The 21,916-nt window shown below is 48.4% G+C and overlaps 1 protein-coding gene across 2 annotated transcripts; it reads left to right on the top strand.

Annotated features, from left to right (window-relative positions):
• Positions 1–6,794: 6,794 nt before the first annotated feature.
• RSL1D1 (ribosomal L1 domain containing 1) lies at positions 6,795–14,988 on the top strand. 2 transcript variants are annotated; one of them, XM_040973319.1, is made up of 9 exons: positions 6,795–6,921; positions 7,414–7,553; positions 8,841–8,979; positions 9,488–9,636; positions 9,722–9,823; positions 10,432–10,525; positions 10,605–10,727; positions 12,223–12,489; positions 14,447–14,988. In XM_040973319.1, the coding sequence occupies exons 1-9, from the start codon at positions 6,817–6,819 to the stop codon at positions 14,750–14,752; spliced, it is 1,425 nt and encodes a 474-aa protein (XP_040829253.1). In that variant the 5' UTR covers positions 6,795–6,816; the 3' UTR covers positions 14,753–14,988. The 2 variants fall into 2 exon arrangements, with proteins under 2 accessions (XP_040829253.1, XP_040829254.1); XM_040973320.1 differs by lacking the exon at positions 12,223–12,489.
• Positions 14,989–21,916: the final 6,928 nt, after the last annotated feature.

Genomic DNA, 21,916 nt, shown 5'->3' on the forward strand with positions numbered 1-21,916 from the left:
ATCCAGTAACATAAAGAGAACATACTAAGAATCAATCACAAGAATCTACACAAACCAGAATTAGTAAGGAAAAGTAGAATCAAGCTCAGTACACATTTTCTGTCACTTATTTGAAATGACTGAGTTTTCTTAAGGCTGAAATTTGCTAAAAGTTGTCTGCTGTCAGTACCGCGATTTTGGAGTCTTTCAGGAGCCTAAAGGGGAAATGAAAGCAGTCGCCGAGCTCCCTGGAAGCATCCTCGATGTTCAGCGTGTGCATGCGTTGAAGGCTCGTGATGTGTGGTCTAAATTAGATGCTTTGTTCAATGACAGCTCCCTTCCCCACAGTCGCCTCAGAAAAGCAAAGCCCAGTCTTCTAGTCATAAAAGTTAATCCAATGGTCTCTTAGTAGGAAATTCCCAGTCATTTCACGAATGAGACTATCTTACGGACGTGAGCTGTCTGCTACAGCTTCTTACAGCTATACTAATGGCTGTGAAATTGCATGAGACTGATTTATGTCTACAAACCCCTGGGCTTTTACTTTTCAGGGAAGTAGGGAAGCTTTGATCGGAATCTAACAGTTCTTTTTGTACTTCTGTGTTAATAAGAATAAATACTAACAAATTACTTGAATTATAATGAATGTTTAAAGTTCAAAAGTCATTGAAATTACTTGAATATATTTTCCTTTTTAAACTGAACACATTTTTAGAACCACTTAGGTTTGCTATTAAAGCACTTTCACTGTTACAGTGTATGTACATGTTGCCATGTAAATTGACATGGGAGAGCATACCTCTAAAAATAGCATGAAACCATTTTAATTATAAAAAGTTTCATTGAATTTGTGCACTTCTGCTAAAAAAAAAATGTCTTGTGGGTTTTGAAAATCGTAAAGTACTCCCAGTTAACTTGTTACGATTTTTAACTCCTGGTTACTCTGGCGAGTCACCTGGATAAGGAATTAAGGCAGAGAGGCAGTGTGCCTGCCCGCGCTGTCACTCTGACCTCTGCAAGTGGAGGTGTTTGTGTGGCTGGCAGTGCAAAATGGGTAGGTAATTGGCTTTATATTTAGGGCTAACATTTAAACATGTTTTCCTATCTTTGACATACTATATTAGCCATTTTTCTTTGCATTCCTTTACATTAACAATGTTCTTTATATACTTTTCATGCTAGATTATAAGCTATTAAATGGATGAGCTGAGATTTAATCACATCGCTGCAATTTTAAACCATATTTCCTATTGTGGGGAAGGGGAAATGGAGCACTTGTTCTTAAATTATAGAAAGAACTTATCCATTAAAAATATGTTGATATGAATCCAAAATAGGTAGTCTTGAGTATTATGTTGCCATGAAATTGACATCGTGTTCTTGGAAAAAACCCTATATATGTCTTTGTTTTAAATTAAAATCTTGAAATGGGTGGTAACTGATTGCAAAGAGTTCATGATGTGTAGAAATACAGGCTGTCCACTGTGTCTGTGAGCTACGCCACTACAAGAACTATTTTGGCAGGATGAGGCTTTGAACACAATGTGGCAGAACAGTTGACGCGTACTGCATGTATTGTGAGTCACACTTGCAACCCAAGACTTGAACTTACGGTCAAAAACTGTTCCCATGTTGAACTTGGGACTGCCCTGGCGATCTTGAGGAGCACTGCTGACCGAGCACCATGTGCCCCTGGGTGACCTGCACAGGATGTGGCTGTGCCCGTGGACTGCTGCTGTGCTGTCAACGTCACTGCCCTGGTAGCGACTGAAGGTAGTCAAGGGACAAAATGCAGTATTTATCACCACTCCTGACATCAGATAACTTCCAAACTTTAGGACAGCTTTATAAAAATTTTGGGTACAGTGCTATAGCTTTAATTGTGGAATGATTACATGTTATATTCAGTTTTGGCCTACTTTATCACAACAAACTGTGCCATTAATCCTCTCACAGACATGTGAAGGAGATAACGTAAACTGGGTTTGACAGATGATTATCTGCCTCCAAATAAGGCTTGGATTCCCTCCACCTCCTTTTTCAGTGATTTTCACGGGTGCCCAACACATTCATGGGCTTATTGCTTTGTTTAGACATTTTGTCATGACAGCAGATTTGTCAAGTCTAGTTACATATGTAAAGCCAGAGACATATTAAGCTTAAATTTGTTAGTTTTCATAGTAAATGGAAGTCTTTATTTTCTAGTAGTAGTAGTTCAGTGGATTCCATTTGAATCAATTCACTACCAGAATTCAGGTAGGGTAGATTTGGGTCAGATTTTGATGGTTTTGGTTTTAGGCTACTGATTTTCAGTGGCCTAGAACTTGGTCATGTTTTCAGTAAATACACCTTTTTTTTTCTTAATAAATACACTTCTCACATACCTCTAATCCTATGCTTGCTGAGTTGTTTACTAAGGTTACTCTAAGGGCCTGGGCTGTGGGAGTGAAGATTAAAACTTTTATGTTCTCCAGTACCAAGGAAGAGGCAGATGGACCATTGGTCTGAGCAGGCAAAAAAGTTACGGATTCATGAAACAATGAAATACTGTCTCCTGCTTGGATCCACAAGCCACTGTGCCCTTTGAAACAACCTGGGAACCTCAGGCTGTGGACAGCACAGGTGGAGTGACATTCCGTGCTCCCCTCTAGGCACACAAGCTTACTAGTGCTTCAGACGACAGCCCGTGTTCTCTCTACCTCCTTTCCTGATGCCCAGGGAAGTGTCAGTGCTGGCATTGGCATTCCTGTCCTGCTCATGTGCAATGGCTGAGCCCGGTCTGAGCCTGCCAACCTACATTTCAGAGGATACCACTGGGTTCACACACTCTTCATTAACTAGTTCCTTCTGTTACAGGAAGTGTGGATATCCTGAGGCCAAGATTCAATAACTAATTTTCTCTAGACAGCAGGTTAACACCCAGATATTTAAAAGTAGGATTAAAGGGAACTAATTAGGTTTGCTAAGTTTTTAAGCCTAATTCCAAAGTATGGTAGAGTGTTCTAGGCAGGAAAGAGATCTTTCACTTAGATATGATTTGTAGCTACCTGTTGTGCCTGACTCGGTGCCTGTGTGAGGATTAAACCGTCAGTCTGCTTACAGTTACTTTCAAATGAAGTTTAAAAATGTTACTTTTGTAATAACAATAAAACTTGTCATCTTTTGAAGAGTTTTTGTTTGTTTATAATCAAGTGGGTTGTAACATTCCATGCTGTTTCCTGTGCAGTCCTTTATTTTTGTATCAAGTATTGGGTGCCATCTGCCTGAAATTGGTGGGATCCAGTTAAGTTCCATTACAAAGAATCTGCAACCTTAACTTAGCTTAATGAATCATAGCAATCATTGTGGTTTTATGTGAACAAGAGAGCTGGGGAACCACTGATACTCTGGCAGAATCATGAGCTTCTATGTTCAGGATCTATAAAATGTTCTTGCTTCTGTTCATACCAAGAGCAGGAATACTAGTTCACGATTAAGATCGTATACACAGAGGGTAACAGATGATTGTCCCAGTTCCTTAGTAGGAGATGGGATAAATTTCTGCTTAAAAAGTTTTAGGTTTGGTAATCGTGGCATGAAGTGGTTTTGTGACTTTCAGTAATGAACCACTTTCCTAAATGACAAAGCCAACACAGTTGAAAGAACCACTTCCGGGTCCAGCCTCTTGGCTCGGTGGCTAAACCCTCTGTAACTGCCAGAATGGTAGGTGTATGGCCGCTCCACTTCCCATCTAACTCCCTGCTTGTGCAGTCAAGGAACTTGTGGCACAGTGGAGACATATGCATGCCAGTTCAATTTTGCTGCTGCTCCATTATTTTTTCTTTTGAAGATGTGTTTTCTCTACTTGAAAGGCAAGTTAGAGACAGATCTTGCATTGGATCATTTCATAAATGGCCACACAGCTGGAGCTAGGATGGTCTGCAGCTGGGAGCCCAGAGCTTCTTTCAGACCCATGCAGATGCAGAGGCCCAAGGACTTGGGCCCTCCTCTCTTGCCTTCCTAGGCCATTTGCTGCTGCAGTTTCAATCCAACTGCTTGCTTGTGTGCCTAGGGAAGTAGAAGATAGCCCACAAACCTTGGCCCCTACAACCTACGTGGAAGACTAGATAAGAATTCTAGGCTCTTAGCCTGGAGTAGCGCTGGACATGGCAAACATTTGGAGAATGAACCAGCACATGGAAGATCTTTTTATCCCTGTCTCTAACATTTTCAAATCAACAAAATATATATATTTTTAAGTGACCAAATAATGAAGTTTAATTCTAAATAGGAACTTTGAAGTTTAGTCTATCGGGCCCTGCACAGTAGTCTGGTGCCTAGTCCTTACCTTGCATGCACCAGGATCCCTTATCGGCATCAGTTCCTATACCCACTACTCCACTTCCCTTCCAGATCCCTGCTTGTGGCCTGAGAAAACAGTAGAGGATGGAAGATCTTTCTCCTCTCTGTATATGTGACTTTCCAATAAAAAATAAATTAAAAGAAAAAAATTTGGTCACACGAAAGGCCATTTTAATCTGACTTAAAAATTTATTTACTTGAAAGGCAGAGTTAGAGAGGGAAAGGAAGTGGCAAAGAGAGTCTTCCACCTTTTGGTCCACTTCTCAAATAGCTGCAACACCGTGGCTGCCAGGTCAGAGGCAGATGCTTAGTCTAGGTCTCCTACATGAGGTGCAGGGGTCCAAGCACTGGGCCATCTTCCTCTGCTTTCCTGGGCCATTAGCAGAGGATTAGCCAGTTGAGCCATGCATTGGGCCAGCCTATGTGGATTTTAAAAGCAGTATATACTAGGGGTGATTATTTAGCCTAACTGTGAAGTTGCCTGAGTTTTATCTAGCTCTCACTCCCAGCTCTAGATTCCTGCTGATGCACCCCCACAGAAGCAGTGATGACTCAACTGCCTGGATTCCTATCACATCCGTAGGAGATGTGAGATTCTTCCCAGCCCAGCCACAGTGGATGGGAACTGTTTTTTTCCAATAAGCAGGATTTTTTTTAAGGTCTGAACTGTTTTGGCATCCTCCTTTTTTTTTTTTTTTTCTTTTCTATTTGGTTTGTCCTCTAGAGTTGATACAATATGTTGGTTCTAAAAGACATTTAATTAAATTTAAACGGTAGCCTGCACTGCAGTGGGGCAAAGATAAAAAGAACTGGATAAAGTCAAGCTATCTAAAAGGAATAGGCAAGACTTTTCGATTCTGACCACACCTGGGGGTGGGGGTAAGGAGGGAGGAGTTAAGGAAGACTCAGCCTGGTGGTACCAATGCCACAGGTTTGAAGGGGAAACACGGAGAAGGCTTTGCAAGGTCCAGGGGAAGAAAGACAAAAGGCAGGGATGCACGGCATACTGCGCGCCTACACATCTCCACGCCTTACCGATGACAAGCTATGCCAACTGATGGCTCAACACAGCATTTAGTAACTAAGGAATCTGGCCCCTGTGCCCGCCGTCCTCCCAAGCATGAATTTGCGGAGGACTGCTTCAGACTTTCCTGCGGCTGCTGGGACAGGCTGCCCGGGTCACCTCACAGCATGCCAGCTGCCTGCCTCTCGCCAGGAGACAGGAAGAGAAAAACAACACCCCAGATGGAAACCAGCGTCTTGGAAAATTCACCCTGGGAAGCGACACTGAAAGATGGAGAATGAGATTCCGGGAACTCGTTAACACTGAAGGCACACATGGGCCCGGCGGCGTGGCCTAGCGGCTAAAGTCCTCGCCTTGAACACGCCGGGATCCCATATGGGCACCGGTTCTAATCCCGGCAGCTCCACTTCCCATCCAGCTCCCTGCTTGTGGCCTGGGAAAGCTTTGGGACCCTGCACCCGTGTGGGAGACCCAGAAGTTCCTGGATCCTGGCTTCGGACCGGTATAGCATCGGCCGTCACACTCACTTGGGGAGTGAATCATTGGACGGAAGATCTTCCTCTCTGTCTCTCCTCCTCTCTGTATATCTGACTTTCCAATAAATAAATAAGTCTTAAAAAAAAAAAAAAAGAAAGAAACACTGAAGGCACACGCTTAAGGCCACCAAACCACCCATCACTGCCTTCTGTTCACCTATGTCTAGGATTTCGCCCAAGAGAGGCTAACCCTTTACCTGGACCGCTGAGCCAAGCTCCTCACCTGCCATTTTTGCCAAGTGCAGGTCCGCTGACCTGAAGACACGCCATCTCCTCAGCTCGCCCGGCTGCAGGACGGCCAGCGGCCTCCATGCTCCCTGCAGACGCTAAAGGTGCGAACGCAAGCAGGTGCACAGCATTCCACAATGCTCCGCCAGACGAGGTCACCACGCGAGGCGAGCCTGAGACGATTCCCACGGGAGCCTCCCTGCTCCCCACCGCCTGGTTTGCAGCTCTGGACGCCGCACCCGCCGAGCTGCAGGGCCCCGAGTGTCCACCCAAGAGCTCCCCGCACCGACAAGCCACGGGCTCGGGCTACTGCTGGGTGCCCACAGACAGATCACTGACCCTCACCGATCCACTCAGCCCGAAGTGGACCGGACACTGGATCTGTGGATGTCCTGCTTGGGGAGCCATGCCCACGTCGTCTGTGGAACGGGAGCCCGGTCCCCCATCACGGGGCTTCTCTCCCGTCTCCAATCATTTTCCCCGCCTCTCTCCTGTACGTACAAGAGAGAACTCGTCAGATCACACCCCGCCATTCAGGGAAAGCCGCAGAGGAACAGAACTCCAGCGGTCTCGGGGAGTCGGGGCAGCCAAACCCAAGGCGCGCCGGAAGTGACGCTACCGGGGCCCGCCCCCTCGCTTCCGACACCCGGTGCGGGTGCGCCTGCGCACGAAGCCCCAGTTTCGGCGTTTGCACGAGGCGGCATCGCTATGGAGGCCTCGCCGTCAGCTCCGTCGTCCGAGCCCGCCGGGAGTGCGGCCTCCACCTCGACGCCGGCGGGCCCGACCGGCGTGGACCAGCTGGACAGGGAGCAGGTGCGCGGGTCGACGGGGTCTTTGTGAGGCGTGGGAGAGGCGAGGGAGAGGCGAGTGCGGGCCCCGCGGCCGTCAGCCCCCCGAGCGCCTCGCTGGCCGAGCAGACGCCTGCTTCCTTCCCCTCGTCCTGCGGCCTGGCTCTCCGCGGTGACATGGCCAGTGGTATTTGGTCACCCTTCCGTTTAGCCGTTAGCTAAAACGGATGCTGCGGAGCCGGAAAGGATCTTGTGTGCCCAAAACTTGGAGGAGTCCTGTGTTTTGGGGTGGCCTTTTATGTATTTATTTTAATGTTTTTTGGAGGGGTGGGTGCTTTTCCTTAGGGTAGCCTCTTAGGCGAGAGTTCATCCAGGGTAATCTTTGGAACGTGCGTTACTGGACCCTCATGGATAACGCTTGTGGGGGCGAGGGGTTGCCGGTCAAAGCGGAGGTTGTAAGAGAAAAAGTGTGGGCAGAGGGTGCACGTTCAGAGATGAGAAACTCTCCCGCGCGCAGATTCGAAAGGCTGTGGACGCCCTCGTGGCCCATTCCAAGTCCTGGAGAAATGACAGTGGGCTGCTCCTGAACGAGAACGACCACCTGTTTCTGATGGTGATCCTGTGGAAGATTCCCAAGAAGGAGCTGAGGCTCAGATTGTAAGTCCGATTGGTCTGCTAAGATTGCCGCTCCTCTGGGGGTGTGGTGGTAGGCAGTGAACCTGACCTGGGCTGTGCAATGGAAAAAAATAGTAGTTTTAGAGAACAAAAATTGGCCCTGGCACGATAGCCTAGGTTAAGTCTTTGCCTTGCACGTGCCAGGATCCCAAATGGACACCAGTTCTAATCCCCGAGGCCCTGCTCCAATCCAGCCCCCTGCATGTGGCCTGGGAAAGCAGTCGAGGACGGCCCAAAGCCTTGAGTCTCCGCACCCACATGGGACATCGGGAAAAGGCTCCTGGCTTGGGACTTGCACTGGCTCATCTCTTGGCTGTTGCGGCCACTTGGGGAGTGAATCAGCTGACAGAAGATCTTCCTCTCTGTATATCTTACTTGGTGGGAGTGGGAGAGTGAGGGTGGGGGCGGAATTTACAGAAGAAGGAGAGACAGAGAGAAAGATCTTCCATCCACTGGTCCACTCTCCAAGTGACAGTAATGGTTGGAGTTGAGTTGATCTGAAGCCTGGAGCCAGGAGCCTCCTCTGGGCCTCCCTCGTGGTCGCAGGGTCCCAAGGCTTTGGCCTGTCTTAGACTGCTTTCCCAGGCCACAAGCAGGGAGCTGGATGGGAATGTGGCCACCAGGACACAAACTGACAGCTGTATGCATGTAAGGCAAGGATATTAGCCACTAGGCTACCATGCCAGGCTTTATTTATTTATTTATTTATTTTAAATTTTGTCCCTGTAAGACTTAACCATGCTGGTCCAGATTTGCTGGATTCTTTGGTTTACAATCCATTTTTTCTGATTTTGACTTGTATGTGGTGATTGGGTTTTTCTACATGGAGAGGTTCTGAATCAGGACCATGGTGATGAGAGCGGATGGTTCCAGTACATGAGAGCCCCGTGCACATAGAACAGTGGGTGATGACGGCCCCACGGGGGACAGTGTCCTGGGTGTCGGTGGCTTTATGGTGACGGCCCCACGGGGGACAGCGTCCTGGGTGTCGGTGGCTGTATGGTGACGGCCCCACGGGGGACAGCGTCCTGGGTGTCGGTGGCTGTAGGTAACTCGCATCTCGGATGTTGGCTGATGTGTTGGCCCTTGGGGTGACTTGCTTGATCCTCCATAGCTTTGAAAACTAGTGTTTGCCATGTTGTGCTCATGCAGGATTCCCCCCTCAAACAGCCACTTGAAGGAAGGTTACTAACGTGTCGGGAACTGCATGTCCGTGGGTGCAGTCAGTGTTGACCCTTCCCTCTGGCTTGTTGCCCTGTGTTTCCGCAGGCCTCTGCCTCACAGTATTCGATCCGATTTAGCAGAAGTCTGTTTATTCGTCAAGGATGAACCCAATTCAACTCCTGAGAACACAGAAAGTGTCTATAGAAAGCTTTTAAAAAAGCGTGGAGTTAAAACCGTTTCTCAGGTAAGAAGAAATTTAATATTTTCAAGTCATTTGTAAGATTTAATTCAAGAGATACATATACATACATACATACACATACACATACTGTGTTTCTGAGTGTTTTTCTATTTAAAAAAAAATGTGTAGGCATGTGAGCTGCTGCCCCAGACCCCTGCCCCTGTTTCTCTCTTTGAGTTGAGTCTGGGTGACTTGAGGATCTTCTGACTTGCTGTGCCAGCAGTAACTTGCTAGCTCGCAGGCTGTGGTACAGGTTGCTCCTTCCACGCCGTCTTCTGCCTGCTGCAGCTCTCTCCCTCTTCTGTGGTCGCTGTACTTGTCTATAATGCCCTGGATCTGGGTTCCTTTCTCCTCTCATCCCAGTATTATGTGCCCGGTACATTTTAGGGTCTCACATGTTCACCAGCCTTCGGGGGCTGTGACTCTAGGGTACTTGATGCCAAGTGAAGCTGTTGCCTGAATAGCTGTCGGACTTGTTCAGGTTTGTAATCTGTGGGTCTCTGCTTTCCAGATCATCCCTTTCCGAACCTTGAAGACAGAATATAAAGCCTATGAGGCCAAGCTCCGCCTCCTGGGCAGCTTTGACTTCTTCATCACGGATGCGAGAATCCGGCGGCTTCTGCCCTCCCACCTGGGCCGACATTTCTATCAGAGAAAGAAGTGAGTGAGCAAGCAGGGGCTGTGCACAAGTGTCTTGGTGTGGCCGGAGTGTGGGTTCCGTGTGCTGAAGCCTCTGTTTTTACAGATTTCCATTGCCTGTCAACCTTTTGTCCAAGAATCTTTCCAAAGAGATCAATGCTTGTGTGGGTGGAACTGTTTTAAACATCTCTAAGAATGGTTCTTGCAGGTAGGTAGAAGGCATTTACCTGAGTTTCTGTTTGTTGTTGTTTTCCTGAGATTACTTTACTCATTTGAACCCTGTCCCTAACTGGCCATAACAGCTAGAGCTAGACCAGGTTTGAAGCCAGGAGTCTGGAACTCCATCTGAGTTTACGTCATGTGTCACAGAAGCCCAGGCTCTTGGACCGTCTTGCGCTGCTTCCCATGTATGTTAGCAGGGAGCTGCATCCGATGTGGGGTGACTTAGGACTTGAGCCAGTGCCAGATGGGGTGCCGGTGTCTCAGGCAGCAGCTTGCCCACTGTCCTGCAACCCTAGGCCCTCTTTTAACCATACATTTCATGACTTCTTTCTACCTTTTGAAACAAAAGACAGTACGACTGAAACAAGATGCTTTTCTTAAACTGAAATCCAAGGGCACCTCTGGTCCTGCCTGCTCAGCCTCTTCCGTGGTTAGGGCTAGCCCTTGAGTGAGCTCTGTGACAGGACATGTTGCGCCCACGGGAGATGACACCTCTCCTTTAGTGCGAGCACACTCCGAGCTGCAGGGTTCTGGAACTCATCTCGGATGGCCTGCCTGTGCTCTGTTGCCTGACCCTGTCGTGTTCACTTCCAGCACCATACGTGTTGGTCACACTGGGATGCAGGCTCAGCACGTTGTCGAGAATGTCATTGCCGTGGCTGAGAAGCTTTCCCAGAAGCTGCCCAAGGTACCGGGCTACAGGGGTGTCGGTGGGGGCTCCTTCAGGAGACGCTGTGCAGTGTGTGACCCCATGTGTTCCTTTTCAGAAGTGGGAGAGTGTAAAACTCCTGTTCATGAAAACTGAGAAGTCCGTCGCACTGCCTGTCTTCTCCTCATTCATCAGCATGGACGAAAAAGACAGACTGTCGGTCCAGAAGCTCAGGAGCAAGGTTCGGGGGGCTGTAGTCTGGGGGCTGAGCCAGGACGCAGACGGCCTCCAGGCGAGGGCCACCTTACCCCTTGGCCCTGGGTTTTGGAGATTGTCCTTGTTGCTTGTACTTTTGGGTTAGTCGGTCTGAGGTTATACTTGAGATTAGTTCTATATTACCGATAATTGCTGCTAAATTAGTGAATGAATGAATGGCTTGAAGGCAGAGTGACGGAAAGCAGTCTTCCAGCCTCAGCTGATACGCTCCCCACAAGCCCACATCAGCTGAGGTTAGGAACGGCCAAGGCGAGGAGCCAGGAACTCCATTCTCGTCTGCCATGCAGGTCACTGGAATCCAACGACTTGGCTGTCATCTGCTGCCTCCCCAGGTACAGGGAGCTGGATCAGAAACAGGACATTTGGCGTTAGAAGTAGAGCTCTGGTAGATGTCAGCTCTGCAAGCTGGGCCTTAGCCTGCAGTGCTGCAGTGTCTGCTGCAGGGATTCTGTGTGACAGTCTTGATTAAAGAGGTTTATGTGGGCTGGTGTGATGGATCACCTGGCTAAGCTTCCGCCTGCAAGTGCCAGCATCCCCTACGAGTTCCCATTCATGTCCTGGCTGTTCCACTGCCCATCCAGCTCTCTGCTTATGGACTGGGAAGGCAGTGGAGGATGGCCCAAAGCCTTGGGACCCTGCACCCATGTGGGAGACCTGGAAGAGGCTCCTCACTCCTAGCTGTGGATCAGCTCAGCTCCAGCTATTGCAACCATTTGAGCAGTGACCCAGCAGATGGAAGAGCTTTCTCCTTCCTTCTGTGCGTAAAAATGACTTTTCACAATAAATAAATAAGTAAGTGTATATTTGTTTTAATTGGAAAGTCATATACAGAGAGGAGGAAAGACAAAGATCTTTCATCCGCTGATTCACTGCCCAAGTGGCTGCAATAGCCAGAGATGAGCCAGTGTGAATCCACAGCCAGGAGCTTCTTCCAGGTCTGCCACCCGGGTGCAGCAAGGCTTTGGGCCTTCCTCGACTGCTTTCCCAGGCCACAGGCAGGGAGCTGGATGGGAGTAGGGCCGCCAGTGTTAGAACCGGCGCTCCTGTGGGATCCTGGCATGTGCAAGGCGAGGACTTTAGCTGCTAGGCCACTGCATTGGGCCCGGTTTGTAAGTTTTAATGCTGCTAATAACTGGTGAAAGAAGCTAGGGCAGAGAAAGGTTCATCTTTGTTGTTATGCTCATGTCCTAGTTTATTTTAATAGCCAGTACATTTTTACTTTAGGTTTTTTCATTTCTTCCAGAAGTTGCATGTTGTATTACATTAAATACCCACATATTGCATGACATGCTCCTTTGACACCAAGGTGCAGGTGCTTGCTGTGGGGCCTGCCCATTCCAGCAGGTCCATCACGGCTCGAGGTGCTAAGGAGGACCCTGGAGTTCGGGTCCTTCATCCAGCCGTATACTTTTCAGTGGAAGTATTCCTTCCCGAAAGTAATGTCTGCTCTTCTTTGGTAGGAGACAAAAAAGAAGAAGAAAAACCAGGAGAAACAAAAACAGAAAAAGAAAAACAGAAAGCTGGCACCTAAGGCTGGCAAGGCTGGATCCGTCCCGGGTAAAGACAAGCAGGCAGCCGCAGCGGCTGGTGCTCCCGCAAAGGGGCCCAAGTCCCCCAAGGCAAAGCCCAGCCAGAGAAAAGCCCCGCTGAAAGCGACAGAGGAATCTGAGGATGAAATTCCACAACTGGTGCCAATAGGAACAGCTCCGGCTGAAGAAGATGTCGAGGTACTGACCTTGGTGTTCTCTGTGGAGGGGTGCAGGGACCTTGGGGTGAGGCTCGCCTGCTGGGTGACGTGAGCGAGGTGAGGCGCATGCAGGGATTTGTGCAGAGGGATGTGCAGTCATGCATTGCATCACTGCAGGGATACCAGAGTTGGATGTCCCCATGCCAAGGTCACAGCGAGCTCAGCAGGGCCAGGTGCTGTGGGCTGGCTTCTCATTGCCATCGGGTGCAGCAAGCACAAGGTGCCCGGAGCTGCCGGCAGCACGTGAAGTTTGGTTGGCAGTGAGCTTTGTGGGTAGGCCTGTGCACTAGCACGTAGGGAGTGCATGAATCGACAACAAAGTTCTGTCAAGTGTGTGTGCTGCACGTGGTTACCTATGATAAACTGTAGAAGAACTGACAGTGATTTTTTACACCAGAGGCACCGCAAACGTGTAATGGATACCTGTGACCTAGCTCACTAGGCCACTAGAATTTTTCAGGTTTTTGCATGGGATTTATGTGTTTACTTGAAAGGCAGACGGAGATCTTTCACCCACTGATTCACAAAATAGCCATGACACCCAGGAACCAGTGGTGTTGCGGTTTCCCGTGTGGCTGGCAGGGACCCAAACAATTGGGCGGCCATCTGCTGCCTCCCCCCACGTGCATTAGCAGGAAGCTTTAGAAGGGAGGCAGGTGGCAAGCAGCAACTCCCCTGCCAGCCTCGCCAGCCCCCGCATAGGGATTCCTCTGCTGCATTTGAACTTGGGGGTGTAGCCCTTGCAGTCTGCGGTTGGCTGAAGTGTTAAAGAGCACATGGCCATGGAGCGGACAGCTGTGTGCCCGTGTCGGAGCTGTGAGCATACTTTCATGAAGGCACATTGCCTGTGGATTTAAAGAGCAAATCAGAGCAGAAAATGGGGCATGTGGTTAGATTTCTGAAATTGAGTCCTGAAAAAGGTGAAAAACTTACTGGAGCAAATACTGTGCCGAGTCCTGCTTTTAAAATTGCAAGTTGGGGCCAGTGATGTGGTGTAATGGTTAAAGCCACCACCTGCAAGGCCAGCATCTCGTGTGGGCATTACCTCGTGGCCCCACTAGTGGCTCCATGTGTGATCTTGTTCCCTCCTATCCAAGTGGGAAACCTGCATGAAGCCCCTGGCTTTGACCTGACCCAGCGCTGGTTGTTATGACTGGTGGGAAATGAGCGAACGAGGGGAAGGAAGACCCACTGACCCTGTGATTTCCCAGCAGAAGTCTCAAGTCCTGGATTTTGGAGGAGAGTTTATTTTTTGCTTCTTTGGCATATTCATATGTGTAGTAGCTGGTTATTGGGGGATGCTCTCACAAATCGGGCAGTGAAACTGCTCTGTGAGATAGGAGGGCTACCCTCACCCTGTGTTCAGAGAAGCCCACCCGCCCAGGACTACGCAGGTGCCAGAATGTTTCTGCACCTGACCGGTTCCTGTTCTGTATTTTGTGATAACCATCTGTGGAAGTCCTCAGCTCCTAGTGAAAACATTTTTAAAAGCACCTCTAGAATGCCTAGATGACTTTTCATAAACTTTTTTTTTTTTTTTAAGATTTATTTTTATTATTTTTTCATTGGAAAGGCGGATATACAGAGAGAGGAGAGACAGAGAGGAAGATCTTCCATCCGATGATTCACTCCCCAAGTGAGCGCAACAGGCCGATACTATGCCAGTCCGAAGCCAGGAGCCTCTTCCGGGTCTCCCACGCGGGTGCAGGTTCCCAAAGCTTTGGGTCGTCCTCGACTGCTTTCCCAGGCCACAGGCAGGGAGCTGGAAGGGAAGTGGGGCTGCCGGGATTAGAACTGGCGCCCATATGGGATCCCGGGCGTGCAAGGCGAGGACTTTTTTAACCACTTGCGCCACCACGCCGGGCCCGACTTTTCATAAACTTTAAAGTTACATACGTGATCATCATGTTAATTGTACACTGTATAATTGTTTTTAGAAAAAATCTTCAAAAATGAAGCCTAGTCCCAAGATACCTCGTGGCAAGAAGAGAAAAGCCTTGCCAGCCTCAGAGACCCCAAAAACCACAGAGCCGGAGACCCCTGGGAAATGCCCAGTGAAGAAGGCGAAAATCAAACTACAGACAGAGAAAGAAAAAAAGTCTTTGCTTGGGAAAAAGGACCCGAAGCAGACTCCAAAAAAGCCCGAGGCCAAGTTCTTCACTGCTTCCAGTAAATCTGCCAAGAAGGCTCCCCTCACCCCCAAGCAGCGGCCAAAGAAGCCCAAAGTGCCCCAGTCGTCCTGACGTCGCTCACCCAGGCGGAAGGAGGCCGCAGAGCTGGAGCCTGGCCACACTCTAGTCCAGGCATCCACTGCAGCCTCCATGACAGGGGAAGTGTGGACTTTACTGTGATCCAGCTGTAAGAACTGGACTGTGAGGTCAAGTCTGTGTTATTGCCCTGTGTATTTGCTGATGAGGGAAAATGGGATGTTTCTCCATGGATGTATTTTTATGATTAAAGTGCAGTGTTGGCTTCTGAAGTGGCTGTGCTGCGGCATTCACCGTCCTGGGGGCCTGACTTGGGTGTGATATGATCTCTGATCTGTCATTCACATCGGCTCCAGGACACCAATCTGTGTAGCCACTGCCGAAGCTAAGAGCAGGGGCCCACGGCGTGGCCACCAGCAGCAGGATCTGGGCAGAGCGCTGCTTCTGGCCTCTTGTGCTGAGGTGGCAAGTCCGTGTGAAAGACATGGAATCAGGAACATAACTGAGTTGGGAGGAGGGTGGACGGGGCGCCACCCCAAGGCACTTGGCAGCCTAGGGAAAGTCTAAGCTAAGGGCAGACTCCCCAGTGAACCCAGAAATGTACATTCTGTGGTTGGGAGAACCTGTTGGACCTCAGGAAGGCCAGTGCAAGAAGATGCTGCAGGTAGAGGCATGCTCGCCCGGGGACGGCGGCCAGCTGTGACAGTGACTTCAGGTACTTGGGCTTTTACACTGCTTGGGGTACACACCCCTAATGAGAGGTGATGGGTTCCTGCTGGTGTAAGGCTGCTTGCAAAGATCCCATAGTTTTGATAGAGAAGCCTCTCGGATGTCCGTTTTGGTTCAGCTCGGCTCTGGTTGTTGCAGCCACTTGGGGAGTGAATCAGCAGACAGAGGATCTTTCTCCTTTTCAATGTTTTTGATCTTCCAAAAAAAAACAAATAAAAACAGCCTCCAGCACTAACACCCATATAGCAGCCTGTTGGGTCCAGAGCCCAAGTACTGCACCTGGAAGAGCAGCACAAGATGGCCCAGGTGCGTGGGGCCCTGCGTCCTCGCGCGAGACCTGGAGACCCATGGCTGTTTTGATGTGCTCCAGCCATCTGTCAGACCATCTGGGGAGTTAACCAACAGATGGATGATACATCTCTCCTTTTCTCTGTTAACTCTGCCATTCAGATAAATATGAAAGAAAAGGTTGGTAAGTAAGATATAGTTGTATCTCTGAACAAAACATGTCTCCTTTTAGTTTACAGGAGTTCAAGATGTCAGAGGCAAGAATGCTTGTCATTTATTTGAGGTTTTAGCACTTCACACTTTTTTTCCTCCCTTTTGTGTTGGTTTGGTTTGGTTTGGTGTTTTGTTTTGAAGACTTATTTTTATTGGAAAGGCAGTTTAGAGAGAGACAGAAAGATCTTCCACCTTCTGGTTCACTTCCCCAAGTGACCGCAATGGCCACAACTGATCCGATCTGGAGCCAGGAGCTGCTTCCTGGTCTGCCATGCAGGCTCAGGGTCCCATGGCTTTGGGCCATCCTCCACTGCTTTCCCAGGCCATTTATCAGGTTGGGCTGGACAGGAAGTGGAGTATTCAGGACACAAACCAGTACCCATATGAGATCCTGGCACTTGGAAGGGAAGGATTAGCCAATTGAACCATTGCGCTGAGCTGGCTATTTTTCTTGCCTAAAATTAATGTTAATCATCAAACACTACAATTCTCAGGATTTTATGAACTGTGAAAAAGCTCATCAGACCTACAAGAAGCAGTGCTTGTGTTCAAAGACCATAATAGTCCTGGAGAGAAAGCTACAGGAATTATTTAACCAGTGGTATTTAGTTACAGATTCTAATATCCCAGTTCAACACTTAAATGATTAAAGCTCCTGTTTGTAGAGCCCTGGTGAGCGTTCTCTCTGAGCTACAGAAGTTGATGTACCTAGTAAGATGCTTACCAGCCTTTTTCTTTATTTATTTTTCTTTATTTTTCTTTATTTGAAAGTCAGGTTTAGGGCTTAGCGACTAAAGTCTTCACTTTGCACGTGCTGGGATCCCATATGGGCACCTGTTCTAATCTCGGTGGCCCCGCTTCCCATCCAGCTCCCTGCTTGTGACCTGGGAAAGCAGTTGAAGACAGCTGAGCTGAAGCCAGGATCTTCTTCCAGGTCTCCCAAATGGGCACAGGGTCCCAAGGCCTTGGACCATCCTTGACTACTTTCCCGGGCCACAAGCCGGGAGCTAGAAGGGAAATGGAGCAGCTGGGACATGAACTGACACCCACATCAGATCCCAGCTCATACAAGGAACTTTAGCCACTAGGCTATTACCAGCTTTCTAAGAGACGTTAACTGGTAATGTGAATGAGGCCCTTAACTTTTCTGGCCAACTTTCTTTGATGTATTTCATCTGTGCACTCAACATAGTCTCAGAAGTTAGGTTGAGGGGTTGGCTTTTATGCAATAGGTCAAGCCACCACTCAGGACACTGAGTCCCATGCCAGAGTGCCACTTTGAGTCCCACCTGTTCCACTTAAGTTACTGCTCCCTGTTATGCATCTGGGAAGCCAACAGAAGATGGGCCGGGTATCTGGGGCCCTGCCACCCATGTGAGACCTGGATGGCTTTGACCTGGCTCCACTCTGTCTTAGGCATTTGGGGAGAGAATCAGTGGATGGAAGATGTCTCTCCATTTTTCTTCCTTTCAAAAATAAAATAAATTTAAACATTAATTATATTTCTACTTATTAGCAATGGACAATCTAGAAATGAAATTATACCCTTTATAGTTATGTTCAAAGGATAAAAATAATTTGGGAATAAAGTTAACAAAGTACAAGCTTTGGGCACTGAAAATGAAACTATTTTAACAAAGACCTAAACAAATGGAAATACCTGACCTGTTTATGCATGGAACAGGTTACCATTAAGAAGCAATACCTTGGCATAATGGGCGAAACTGCCACCTGTGAAGCCAGTATCCCATGTGGGCACCAGTTCCAGTCCTAGCCGCTCTACTTATGATCCAGCTCCTTGCTCATGTGCTGGGAAAGCAGCAAAAGACGGCGCAAATCCTTAGGCCCCTGCATCCATGTGGGAGACCTAGAGAAAACTCCTGGCTCCTGGTTTTGTTTTTTTTTTGTTTGTCTTAAAGGCTTACTTATTTTTATTGGAAAGTCAGATACACAGGAGGAGAGACAGGAAGATCTTCCTTCTGCTGGTTCACTCCCCAAGTGGCTACAATGGCTGGTGCTGAGCTGATCTGAAGCTAGGAGCCTGGAGCCTCTTCTAGGTCTCCCACATGAGTTCAGGGTCCCAAGGCTTTGAGCCATTCTCCACCGCTTTTCCAGGCCACCAGCAGGGAGCTGCATGAGAAGTAGAGCAGCTGGGACACGAACTAGTACCCATATGGGATCCCAGTGCTTGAAGGTAGAGAATTAGCCAGATGAGCCATAGCACTGAACTCTCCAACTTTTTTTTTTTTTAAGGATTTATTTGAAAAGCAGAGTTAGAGTGCTTCAATCTTCAAATGGCCTCAATGGTCAAGATTAGACATGCAAGGCGAGGACTTTAGCCGTTAGGGCACCGTGCCAGGCCCGTGGTATAGTTTTTTTAAGGCAGATTTTATAGAGAGAAAAAGAAAGATCTTCCATCTATTGGTTCACTCCCCTAATGGCCACAAAGCCAGAGACGAGCCGATCTACAGCTGGGAGCCTCAAGTGTCTTCCCAGTTTCCCACACAGGGACAGGCACAGAAGCACTTGAGCCATCCTCCACTGCTTTTCCAGGCATGAGCAGAGAGTGGAATCAGAAGTGGAGTATCCCCAGATGGGATGCCAGCACTGCAAGACAGAGGTTTAGCCTCATAGGCCACCGTGCTGGCCCAATTTATTTTAACACAATTATGTTGAAAAAAGAATGGTTGTATTATCCCCGATAATCTCATCTACACACATTTAAATGCCCTCTAAGTTGTCCTCATGTCCTAGACAGATACCGATGTATTCCAAGTGTACCCGACAAATCCCAGCTCTCTTTCACTTCCCCCTTAAGGAGTCGTCAGGAAGAACACAGGGCAAGTATGAAGAAAGCCTTGGTAGGACAGGTGGCACTTTTGATAAACACACATCCCAGTTCCACTACTGCTGAGCTGTGTAGTTAGAACTAGACAGTAGGACTGAAAAAGGCTTTTGTCTTTGCACGTGAGAGGCAGAGATGGAGAGACAGAGTGCCCGCAACGGGCAGGGCTGGGCTGATGTAAATGTGGAGGCTGGGAACCTAATAGGGCCACCCCTCTGCCCTGCCAGGGTCTGCATCAGCAGGAAGCTGGGATGAGGGGTCAGCACCAGGATGCCAACTCCACCAGGATGTGGGCGTCTCAGCCAGCATCTGTGATCACTAGGGGACACACCTGCCTGAAACCCCAGTCTGTCCTAACAGACCAGGTGATTTTGAAGCATGTGGGGGCTAGCAATCTCCTTCTCCAAATAGGAACATCTTGAGCAAACTTGCAGCCGATGAAACAACTTGATGCCAATGAAAGCAAAGCCGATCGATCTACTTCCGCCTGGTGATGTTTCACTCCCTTGTGAATGGGATATTCTAGGGAGCCACTGCCTGCACCCAAGCCTAGTCTACCCAGGCCAAGAGCGTCTTCAGAGCCTACATGATGGGATGGGATGATTGGGAAGAGAAACTTAACCCCGCCCCCGTAAGAACCCACGTTACCTCAATCATCCAATCAAGAACCTAGCTCATATAAAAGCAGCAGCCAGCCTCCTGCGGCCATTCTGATTGGCAGGGCTCCTGCTCCGTAGGGAGAAGCTATTTCTTACCAGTCTTCCTTTGACTAACAGCTGCCACAGGTGAGAGAGACTCCTTTCTGACTTTATCACCTTACTATGTGCTGAGAGCTTTGAAAGTCACTGTAACATGTCTTAAATATGTTTGGTTGAGCTGCTTCTATGTAAATTAACAATGTGCATTCATTCAAAGCTGGATTCCTCGGTTATACTTGCTTTTCTACCAGCCTGCTGGATTTTTCTTCTTGATTTGTAGACATTCTTTTGTAGTTAAAGGGTCTTTTTTCTTAAGATTTGTTTATTGGAATGGCAAATCAGATTTACAAAGAGAAGACAAGACAAAGAGGTATTCCATCTGCTGGTTCACTCCCCAAATGGCTGCAATGACTAGAGTTGAGCTGATCCAAAGCCAGGAGCCAGGAACCTCCTCCTTGACTCCCATCTGGGTGCAGGATCCCAAAACTTCTTTTGGGTCTCCCACGAGAATACAATGTCCCAAGGCTTTGGGCCAGTCTCCACTGCTTTTCCAGGCCATAAGCAGGGAGCTGGAAGGGAAATGGAGCAGCCGGGACATGAACCAGCGCCCATACGGGATGCTGGCACTTACAAAGTAGGATTTAGTCTTTGAGCTATCTCTCCAGGACCAGTTGAAGGATCTTAACTCCATGTTTTATCCACTGCAAATATAACACTTGTTCTAATAAGCTAATTTCTTATATTCTGAGATAATTCTAATTCTTAATGGTTCTGGACTCCAGTTTTCCAAACTTGGAATGTTTTCTGAAACAAAAACTGAATACTGTGTGTGCCTTTGGCCTAAGGAATTGGGAGAAAAATTAGTAAGCCAATGACATGCAGGAGAGGCCTTAAGGAAAAAAAATTTTTTTAAATAACAAATGAAAAAAAAAACAGTTAATGGGAAACATTAAAAGCAGCCCTAGAAAAATCAAGTAGATTAGTAAGTCCTCCAGAAGCTAAATGAAACATTTACACTCTGATAGCCAAGACAGGAAAAACATGCAAGCTAACCACCAAATTGTGGGGAATTAAGCTCAACTTCACATCCACAAGCCTGACAGTCTAGGTAAATGGGTGTTTGAAGACTACATTAGTTAACAAAACTGAAAATGTGGCCTGAAAGTTGGAAAAGGCAGCAAGATGCATGTCACAAAAGTAACTTTCATTCCACTCAAACCTTTCTTCTGTAACCTGATCCTGCTCTAAATAGAGACAGCATGCACTGCTTTGCTAATGGGATGACAAGCCACCCCAGGAGATCTTGTTTGGGGAAGGCAAGAAGGGGAAACAGCAGGGAATTGGTTAAAATTCATCCTCAGCTAAAGGGAGTTGAAGAGGCAGCTAGGAACTGCACCAGCAACTTGGGATGATAGCATCACCACGGTGGAAGCTGAGAGACACCTGCCTCCCGCAGCTGAGAGCCCCGTGCCAGCACTGGCTCCACCCACAGTGCTAAGCAACCTACTGTTACTGCCAGCCCAGACTGCAGCTGTCTCCGTGGCTGTGGGATTCTGCGGTTCCCTAGTGATGTGTTCTATCACCCCAGGAACTCCAACGAAGAAGGGGATCCAAGGCAAGCAGCTGGCACAGGGAGCCCTCTGTCCTCCCAAGTGTGGGCTTCGCAACTCCACACAGGCCTCCCGTGGGCAGGAATCAGTTGCATGAAGTTTCGTTCTGGGCTGCGTTCTTCCATCCCTGACTTGGCACTTGGCCACTGGGATCTATGGTGAAGAAATGTAAATTAATGATCTCATAATAGTGACGTGTTGGGAGGAAGTGACTCCTGCTTACTCAACAATCCCAGACCTAGTCCTTCGTGCTCAAAACTGGATTCAGTGGATGATGTGAGAAGGCTGCGGGCCATTCCTGGCAAGGTGGATTTTCAATCATGAAGTCCTTCAAATGGCCGCCCCCAAGCTTTTGAGAGGTGCTGCCTTCCAAGCACCAGCCCTGCTCTTTAAACTTTTGTGTAGGTGATAGTTTGGCACGGTGCTTAACTCCTCACTTTAGAACACGGAGCTGCATCACAGTGTCTGGGCTCCAGTCCCAGCTCCGCTTCTGGCCCAGCTCCATGCAAATGCTCATCTTGGGAAGTGGCAGGCGATGGCTCAGGTGCCTGGGTCTCCGCACTCCGAGCTCGAGCCAGGCCACTGGGGAGTGACCGGGGAATGGAAGGCCTCTCTCCTTCTCGGCCTCCCATAAAAATGAACATAAACAGATCAAAGACTGAAAAACGACTAAATGGCATGTCCTTTTTTTCAGTTTTGTCGGACAGAGCTAAGCTGAAGCCAGGAGCTGGTAGCTCCATTCCTGGTCTCCCCACCCAGTGGGTGCTAGGGACTAGTGCCCCTCCCCCTGGGTCTGCACTGGTAGGAGGCTGGATTT

This window comes from Ochotona curzoniae, unplaced genomic scaffold (assembly GCF_017591425.1).
Source record: "Ochotona curzoniae isolate NIBS_2020 unplaced genomic scaffold, NIBS_Ocur_1.0 contig_2321, whole genome shotgun sequence".
NCBI classification, from domain to species: domain Eukaryota; kingdom Metazoa; phylum Chordata; class Mammalia; order Lagomorpha; family Ochotonidae; genus Ochotona; species Ochotona curzoniae.